General features: G+C 37.0%; 1 protein-coding gene across 1 annotated transcript; it reads right to left on the reverse strand.

The window, feature by feature from the left end:
• Window positions 1–357: 357 nt before the first annotated feature.
• On the reverse strand, window positions 358–9,823 carry LOC111007648 (uncharacterized). Its single transcript, XM_022280076.2, has 13 exons — window positions 9,382–9,823; window positions 8,026–9,124; window positions 6,966–7,187; window positions 6,627–6,859; window positions 6,203–6,277; window positions 5,432–5,503; window positions 5,248–5,346; window positions 5,074–5,145; window positions 4,879–4,993; window positions 3,212–3,280; window positions 2,714–3,104; window positions 2,000–2,126; window positions 358–1,213 (listed from the first exon to the last, which is right to left on the reverse strand). Exons 1-13 carry the CDS (start codon window positions 9,529–9,531, stop codon window positions 608–610), a joined length of 3,330 nt encoding a protein of 1,109 aa, XP_022135768.1. The 5' UTR covers window positions 9,532–9,823; the 3' UTR covers window positions 358–607.
• Between the last annotated feature and the right edge of the window lie 211 nt (window positions 9,824–10,034).

Here is a 10,034-nt window from a genome sequence, read left to right on the forward strand (position 1 = left end):
ATGTCATTCAATTTGAAATAAAAACATTAATCAAACGCTTATGTTTTTTCAAAAATTAAAAATGATAAACAATAGACAAGAAACATTAACGTTAATAAACAAAATATGCCCTAAAAAGCCCACAAGCTGCTAACAATCGCGGGATATTTCGAGTCGACAAAATTTCTCATCCTAATCAAAAGCACGAAATTAATTGTTGATAGAGGCCAACAATATAGAAATCATACAAAGACCCAAACTAACATATTCCATTATTTAGCAAAATTAAAGATAATAATACATGGAAGCAAATCAAACCTCAAGGCTCGGTGGGATCATCATAATTCTCAACAGCAAATAATCAAATTCTCACGCCAATAAGCTGTAAAGGATTTTTTTTAACCCAAAAAGGAAAAAAAAAACATACAAATGAATTTAAAATTTATATAAAAAATTGAATACACAAGGTGAAAAGAAAAAAAAATACATCACAAGCATATCAACCTGAGGCAAAGATGGCACACTGAGGACAAACCTACATCTCAAATAATATCATCCCAGCTTAAACCGTTCTAGAAGCTTTAGAACAAAAGATATATCATATGTAAAATGAGCAATGCAAACCTGGCTAAAACGCGCTCCAATTATCCGATCCTCTCTTCGGAGTTTGATTATCCAGGGACGCCCTAAATGGCCCCGTTGCTCCGAAAGGATCTGCTGCATCATCGAATGATGGGAATCCATGTCCCTGATCGAAGTCTTTGCTACTGCGCATTGAGTCGAATCGTGCCAATGAAGGGAATCCTTGATCAAAGTCCTTGCTGCTGCGCATCGAATCGAATCTTGACAATGATGAGGGTCCATGGCCCCGATTGAAGTCTCTACTGCTGTGAGGTGTGTCGGGTGGACCAAACGAGGAGAATCCATGACCCTGGTCAAAGTCTCTACTGCTGCGCATCGAGTCGAATCGTGAAAATGTGTTGTCCTGTGGAGGAAAAATGCCACTGTCGTGCATACCGAAAGAATCAAACCTCAAGAAGCTGTCGAAACTTGGTTCCGACCCCTCTCTGAAGTTATGTGGTGAATTGCCTGAGTTGAAGAGCGGGGTGCTAGGAACGGACTCATCAAAAGCAAATGTACTTCTCTTAGCCGGGAATGGATCTGTTCTGATAGGGTTTAAACCCAACTCCCCAGAATCGAAAAAGTAGCTGTCCCGGTTTAGATCATTGTCGGTCTACAAAAAGTAAATAGCAGAAATTAAATATATGCACCAGCAGATCTTACTAACAGCTTAATGAACAAGCGCCGCAACAAAACAAACATTGGCAACAAGCAGAACTCAGAATCACCAGACAAAAGAAAACCACCCAATTGAAATTTCAAATATATGGGCATCGAATATGTGTGTACATCGATATAGTTAACCCTTCAAAATAGATACAACAAGCAAATTTAACTTAAAGAAAATAAAGCCCGTTTGATAACCATTTTGTTTTTGGTTTCCAGTTTTTGAAAATTAAGCTTCCAACCCTTACTTTCACCAAAGTATTCATTTGTCTTATTATCAAGATTATTTTAAAGACAGTTTTAAAATCTATGCCAAATTTTGAAAACCAAAAGAAATAGTTCTCAAAAATATGTTTTTATTTATAAAATTTGAGTTTGAAATTCAAATGTGTTTGGAAGAAACGTGAAAAACAGCCTAAAGAAATGGTGAGAAAACATGCATAATTTTAAATACAAAAAACGAAAAACGAAAATGTTATCAAACAAGACCTAAAAAACAACAATTGAATAGGTTTTTTTAAAGGGCTGCACAATTGCAGCCATATCTGCACATATCCAGACATCCGTGTCCAACACACTCTGACCAAAACAGAATGTCTGTTTCCAAGTTCTCAAATATATGGAATGGGAAGCATCAAGAGGGAAGTATAAGGGAAAAAAAAGTTGATAGTATAAAGTGAGGAGCATTTGTTCTAATTCAGCTGTCTATTATAATGGACAATTTTCTGCTTACCTTAGTGGAACCTCCTGCATTAAAGCCCCAAACAGAGTCAACATCATCATTCGTATCAAACCTTCCCCAAGCAGGTTCGTCATAGCTCTTGTCACCAGAAAACACCGACCCCACACCTCCGTGATCACTGAAGAAATAGTTAAGTTACAATTATTTCTTGAGTCAACTTCAATGAGAAAAAAATCATGGTAATGACAGTAGTTATGAACTCCTTTTGCAACTCTGAATTCCTTTAGAATTACTCCCTTCTAGATTTAACAAATTCAAGAGTTTTCCGTAATTCCCACTCCCTCCCTTTTGCACTCCACATTTGTGAATTGATATTGTGTGTTAAAAATAAACAGGTAACGGTGGTAATAAATAAGAGATCAAGACCATGACCCATCAACCACAAAGAAATGGGTACACACAAAAAGACTATAGAGTTAAAAAAAAAAATAATAACAATAATAATAAATTTAAAAAAAAAGGCTCTAAGAGAAATACAGACTCCAGAACACCTAAATAAAATTTAAGTTGTTGGGCTAAGATAACTATTTTCAGTTCATTCTACTTTGACACTTTGTCAGTCACATAGCGCCCATTCTTTTCAATTCATCCTCTAACACTCCTCACACGTGCAGTTGGCCCAATATGTGACGAGTAAAGGGTAAGACATATATCAGAAGGATAAAGCTTCATAAAAACTATGAGGAAAAAGACTGTTGACAATACCTATGAGCGTCCTTATCACGGGGTGAAGCATCAAAACCAGCAGCCTTTCCAAAATTGGAATCCATAGACTCCTTGGGACTTCCAATAGCACTACTTGCAAAGGGGCTGTTAGGAGCACTTTTGGCTGATTCACCTTCACTTTTATTATCATGTGTGGAGCCATTTTCAACAGCTGTTTCATCCATACTAGGAGGTTTCTCTCCCTTGGTATCAGGATCTGGTTCAGAACCTCCTTCCTTGGTACCTTCCTTGGTATCAGCGTCTGGTGCAGGTGCAACTTTTTGGCTGTCAACGGCTGCACCTTTTTCTTTTTGCACTGACTTAGATTTCTGCTTCGGAGGTGCTATGACATTTTGCACATCAAGAGTGAGCTCCTTGACAACAGTGAAACCTGAAAAGAAATTACGAAAGATTAAGCAATCGGCAGTCTGCAAAAATAAGGAAAAGAAAGAAGGTATAAAATCCAGTAAATGCCTAATATAAATTCCTCTAGCATACCTTCATCTTCAAATTTATCCCAATCTTCATCCCAGTCAGCAGCTCCCACTTGAATGCCAGGTTGCCAACCTTTATTTGAAACATTGAGGGGGGAAGTGATCAACAAAAAAGATAACGAACAAGATTCTCAAGAGCAATGAAAAAGAACACAGAGGGAGAGAGAATGGGGGAGAGGTCACCCCTTCATAATATACCAAAAAAAAAAAAGAATGATCTATGTGCAAGGAATTGTAAGATGATAAAAACCATCAAATTGGGAGAGAGGGGGGAGGTTATTTTGTACTCATGAACTATACCAACAAAAATAAGACTTCCATTTATTATTATTATTATTATTATTTATAACCGGGAATTGGAGCTTTGATCCCCTATACCCAGAGGCACCCGCGCCTACCCAAGCCCAGACCCGGGAGATATCAAGGATTTTTGATATTAAGCTCACCGAAAATTCAAACTTGAGATCTCTAAGCCATTATGACCAAGAGACTCTAAGCCTTTGCCAACTTGGGGGCAAAAAGACTTCCATTTATTTGAAATTAGCAAAATAAATTAAAAATATAGATAGAGATACAACCATGATCTTAGAGCATTAAACCTCACACACCTTCCAAGATATCAATTTTAGAATTTCATCCAGCGTGACTTGAAATCTTAAATTATGAATTGTTATTGACAAAATCAAAAAATTAAAAAAGAGTGGAGCTTAAAAGCTTAAGTTTGTTAGAAAGGAACGAATTAATAAATATTAAGTGTTTGTACGTTTTAAAATTGATGTCCTTTAATCTTTAATAATCAGGTAATTGATTCGTTAATATTTCTTGTAGACAAACTATTCTTATTTTAATTTTTTCTCCAATATTCTTCTTGATACAGTAAGAAGAATGAAAAGATAAATAAATTGTACCTATTTATGCCCCAAGTTAAAAATAATAATAAATAAACAGAGATGCAAACTACAATATTCAATCATTGAAAGGAAAAAAAAAACTTTTCACACTATTAAATTAACAACGGTGATGTGGAAGTAGCAAACAATAAGATTTATGAATGCCAATGAACAGGATGATGAGTGGGGTTTCTTTACACACTGATAAAAAATATTATTGGATGAAATTAACTAAATGCAACTTCAATAAACACTTCAACAATTTAATAGTTGAAAAGAAAAAAGGATAATGATAATTGATGGATGAATGACCTTTTCTCCCACATAAATATGCAATTAATGTTATATTGTCAGAGAAATGATTAGAATTGTTGGAAGTGTTGAGTACCTAATTTATTCATAACTTCTCTATTAAGAAAAGAAAGAAAGAAAGAAAAGGTAAGCCTATATTTTTCATGACTAAATTCCTTATTCGTTAATATTATAGCCAAAACTGAACTTTTATAAAATTTACATTCACTAACTTTTTAAAGTTAAGATATCAAATAAGATTAAAAGGAAATACATGACAGTCCCGATACTTTGTCACTAATGACGGACTAGTATTCGAAAATGGAAGGTAAAATGATCCTTTTGTTTGAATGCAAATCATTCATAACCAAGATATCTTGAGTTAATTTCATGTCGACACAAATATTGACTGCTAGAAAGGGAACTATAATAATATCCAGACAACTGAGGTTTGGCAGAGGACTAAATAATTAATGCTCAAGAAACTTACCAAAAGGAAGTTCTGTCAGAGTTATTGGTTTTGCACGCAAGCCATAACTCTTGCAGCGTTCATTGAGACCTTTCACTAACTCCTCAATATCTGACTGGATACGGTCAGCACGAGCCTGAAATTTTTAATATAGAAATGACCTTAGATGAGTTCCTACAAGGCTTCCATTCCATTGGCCAGAAAACTAAAATTTACCTGCAGAACACCATCTGCACCACCATCTTGTCCCATCTTCACAATCGCCTGATACACCTCCATCTTCTTCTCCTAAACCAAAGTAAATAACAGCATCCAATATAGTTAGTTTCTGAATGCATGGCATAACTGAAACCGGTACTTACTGTATGATTTACAAATAGTGATGAAAACCTGTATATCACGGAATGTAGATTCTTCAACAGTTAATCTGGAGGCTACATCACCAGATTGTTTATACTTCTCTTCATATTTCTTAGCAAGGGAATCTACCTGAAATAATCAAACCCTTCATTGAGCTCATTGTAATAATTTAAGTTAAACAAGGATAAACTACATTATTCCATCAAACAGATACCTCACGTTTATCTGAAGAAACTCTTTCAGATATTTCATTCAGACGATTGTCACATCTGCTCTTGTACAAAACCTTATTGAGAGAAGAAAAAAAATCAGGGAATAGCAGCAGGTAATCAACCGTTAGATAACTGCAACACGTGTCATATACAACTAACAAGTACACAACTGTACGACATATTAAGCACTGGAAAGCTGAACTAAAAAAGAAGAGGATGGAGAGGTCTCCCATCACCAAGATGAAAAGCAGTATCATGACTCATGATTTTAAAAATGCTTTCAATGGTAACGATATAATACCTAAACTGTCTATAAAGAAAAAGTGTCTTAACGGATAATGTAATCCATCTTCGGTGAATATATACAGTGCAAAAGCCGTAGAGCAAAACACAAAATTTAGCTCTTATAAAAACATAAACCTCTCGCTCAAGCATGTGATAGGTGTTCAGTTTATCAATGCGTGCTCAAATTAAGGTTCATCAACTCAACCCTACTGTACATGAACAAAGCTGAAATTATAAAAACATTTCTAGACTTTTATTGGTTTTTATGAGAAACAAATGGAAGGAACAAGTCAAGTAATATCCAACAAAAAGGATAATTTCTGTTGTCGAGTATTGGTGGAGGAATGAATATGACAACAACTAAACTATCATCTTTCCAATACTATTTGGACAACTCCACGACAGTCCACATATAAGCACAACAACCACAAATAGCACAGGGCTTCAAGAAAAAGGAGAATACATAAAAATAATACTTTAGTACTTACAAGCTCCTGCATTTTAGTACGAAAATACTCAATTTTCTGTCTAGAGTCCAAAATTTCTTTCTCCAATTCTTCAACCTTCATTGAACAAAACAAGATGTGTCAAAGCATGAGTGACAGACATGTCACAAAATCAGTAAAAAGTATTTCATATTAGAGCAATTAATATTATGGCTTAGTTTATATCAACATGAAACTGTTAACCCCTATGATAGATATTTAGGGGACTTCAAACATCAATCAAAACTCCTGACTACACATGAAAAGAAGAAAATAAAATAAAATAAAAAGAACGTCTATGTGTAAAAGGGGCATTTTATTTGTCATTCCATGATAACTCGGTTGATATCTAACCAAGATCATTACTATAGTCTATAACAGAGGATAAAACCAAACTAAGGCATTAAAAAAGAAGTAAAAGAGGTGCCTTTTTCTCAGCATCTGCTGCTTCTTGGAACTTTGAATTGAGAGACTTCTGCTCCTCTGTACTAAGTTGACTAACAAGATTTTTCTCCAGCACAGGAACCTTTGATTTAGGTTTATTGGTATGTGGCTCATCCTCAAACTGGGAAACAGCAGCAGGTTTAGGCGGTTGTACTCCAGCTGTAGGAGCTCCATGCCGATTACCAGACCCAGGAATCCCTTGGTGCTGTTGGTAACCTTTTTTTAGTAAAGAAAAAAGTTAGTATTGAGGTAAATTTCTTCCCACCGAGAGGAGTCCAACTAATTGCAAAAGGTCATGAAGTGACTCATCAGAAGGGATTACCAGCTGTCGGTCTCCAGGCTGCATTGCTAAAGTTAGATGCAGCTGGAGTCACAGGATGACCATTGCTGGAAAAATCAAACATGATGTTGCTAGGAAGCATAGCAGGAAGAATGTGCCCTTCCCTATGCCGCTCCAACAAATAGAGTGCAATACAGAACTCCCTGACAGAAAGCATGCTATCATTATCTTGATCGGATAAGTCCCACACTTGCTTTAAAACCTCTGACAGATGTCAACAATAATATACTCGTGAGAATATCATTATTAACCTAAAACCTTGAAAAAAAATTTAATGTAGATTTATCAAACAAAGAAACAACCATTCAAATGAGAGAGAGAAAAGATTCTAATCTGACCATCAATGAAACAATTCTAAATTTTACAACTTAAGAAAAATAAAGGTTTGGCGCAGTACTTTGAAGACAGGCTACATGCCTAAGATCAGGAAGATAAATGCAGCTAAAACTTGAATTGCAAACATAAACAACCATGGCACCAAGCAAGTTTTTTATCATTGAACTAATTGCTACAAATTTTAAATAAAATTTAGTCTCTATCTCTGAAACTCGATGCGAAATAAATCCATTGAAAAGAAAAATACCCCCTGCCCCCTCCCCCCATACAAATTTTTTTTGTACATTTCATCTTATAAATAAAATTGCTTCTTAACCATAGAAGAAATAAGTAACGAGTGTCCTCCATGAGAAGTTACAGAGCATTCAACAACAAAATAAAAGGCCAAAAAGCAGTATTCATGTTTAGAGAGAATGTTGTATCTGATTATATGGGTGTGTATGCAAGCAGAGTTGAGTGGTAAGCACCATTAGAAACTTAAAAAATAATTCATGAATATCACACAAAGTAATCCACACATAGAACCTAAATTCCACTTTGTGTTCGAGTGTGCTGAGAAGTTACTGGACAGTCTAAACTTGTTGCATACCAGACTCAAGCAAAATAAGAATCGGGAATGATGATAAATAAGAAAGGAAAAAGAAGTCAGCAATCTTGCAAAACATAAAATGAAAAGCTAAAAACCCTCCTTTAAATGGATTAATACCTCTTGGCAGTCTCCAACTCAAGAACAAGTTCCGTGCTTCTTCACCGGTAATTTTTCCATCTCTATCTTTATCTACCTCAACAAAAACTTTGGTATACTTCTGCACATCAGTCTGTGTCATTCTAGGCCAAGGCCGCTGAGACTGACCAGAAACAGAGTTATGAGCTCCTGTTGATAATCCAGATGAAGCAGGTTGCACTATGCCCTGTTGATTGGGCTTCCCAACTGGCTGGTTCCGTAGGGACTGATTACCAAGGGGTGGTTTCATAAATGAATTTTGCAAAGAATCAAGGGAACTTGCTCTAGCTATTGGTTGTGCAACAGAAGATACAGGAGCAGTGACTGATGTGGAAGTTTTATTGCTAGCAGACAATTTATCTGAGGTAACTGGGGTTGCAGAGAAGATATCTCCTCCAAAATATGGTCCAGAAGCAGTCCCATTTCCAGAAATACCTTGCACTTTACTCTCCGCAGGTGATGTTGTAGACGACTTTGCTCCGGGGGCAGACTGAGGCCTTGGGGGTAGAGAAGTTGTTAATCCTGCACTTGATTGCCCAAATGCACCGACCTGTGTCCCAGCAGGACTGACTCCTCTGTTAGGAGGTTGTGAGGATGTTCCCTGAACTCCACCCGCACCGTCGCTTGCCCAATCAGTTGAGATGCTTGAATTCGTAGGAGGAGGCCCCGATGCAGTGCCTGCTCCTGGAAATCCCTGTGCTGGACGGAAAGCAGAATTTGATGTTGCCAACGGAGGCCTTACTGATTGACCCTCTCTAGAAGGAACCGGCGGAAGGTTCGCATTGACATTTCGAGGAACCTGAGATCCCAACCCAGTGCTTTGGGAGGGCGTTGGAGCAACAATGCCACTCTGAGGTGTAGGTGGTAGTGCTGCAGTAGAATTGAACTGAGATGCAGGTTGGATATTGACATTAATTTGTGGTGCTGGTATTTTAGCTGCAGCTGGGCTATACAACGCTGCTTTCACAATCTCAGGAGTTAATTCCCTCTTACTCTGTGCTACAGTTACCAGCCTAAGGGCATTATAAAACTCCGCTCGACCAAGGAAACCAATCTGTCTCGGGTCCGCAAGCGCCCAAATCTGCACATAGATCGACAAAACAGTAACAAAAAGAACAAGAACTGAAGTCGAATTAGCAAAATACAATAGTAGAACTTCTCAAAGTTTCTCGAACTAACGAAACCTATAGGTATCAAAATTCCAATTCCAGCCTCTAAAAGAAGAAAACCCAACAGGTCTGATTTAAATCTCAGTTAAGCTAAACCCAAGTAAACATCGATTTTTCCAAAACGCCACAAAAAAAAACAAGAAAGCTAAGGAAGGAGTGACGGAGTTACCTGAGCAAGGACCTGTTTGGCCAATCCTGAGCCTTGAAAGAAGGCAACCGCTTCAGCACCACTAATTCGACCATCACGGTCCAAATCGGCACGTCGAAAGTAGGCATCGAAGAGATCCACGTTCGGCGCTTGGTTCTGCGCCGATGCCATTGCCGAATTCAAAAGCTGCAACTCTTGGATCGGAGCAACAAGCCGACGGATTCACGGCGCACGCGCATGAGAGAACCAAAAACAGTTGGATTCAAACAGATCAAAACCACATGGATTAATCACAAATCGAAAAGCCCTAACGAAACAAAATCGAGTGATTGGAACGCCTCTATCCACCAATTCAGAAAAATCATATAAAAAAATTTGGGATACACTGATGAAGGAGCAGGTTGAGAGAGAGAGGGAAGGGAAGAGGTTTCTGTTGCTGGAAAAATAAAAAACAAAAACAAAAACAAAAATAAAATAAAATTTGAGAATCGAACGATTTTAATTTTCATTTCTCCGTTTCAGAAGTGATCCGATTTTGTTGACGTTATTTACAAAACTGCCCTTTCACTTTTCCCCTACAATTTTTATTTCCGCTAAAAATATATAACATTACCATTTTTATTCTTTTAATATAATATTAAAAATTTAGGTTTTGTATAGTTATACACAAATTT

This window comes from Momordica charantia (genome assembly GCF_013281855.1).
Source record: "Momordica charantia cultivar OHB3-1 chromosome 4 unlocalized genomic scaffold, Mcharantia_2.0 BLBB01000004.1, whole genome shotgun sequence".
Classification (NCBI taxonomy): Eukaryota; Viridiplantae; Streptophyta; class Magnoliopsida; order Cucurbitales; family Cucurbitaceae; genus Momordica; species Momordica charantia.

What these genes read in the sequence shown, in the direction of transcription:
- LOC111007648 (XM_022280076.2), bottom strand. Translation starts at nt 9,531, where the DNA reads ATGGCATCGGCGCAGAACCAAGCGCCGAACGTGGATCTCTTCGATGCC. An exon ending in GAGTTGGAGACTGCCAAGAG is followed by an intron (nt 7,188 to 8,025) that starts GTATTAATCCAT and finishes GACATCTGTCAG; the next exon opens with AGGTTTTAAAGCAAGTGTGG. An exon ending in CGTGATAAGGACGCTCATAG is followed by an intron (nt 2,127 to 2,713) that starts GTATTGTCAACA and finishes CTATTTCTTCAG; the next exon opens with TGATCACGGAGGTGTGGGGT.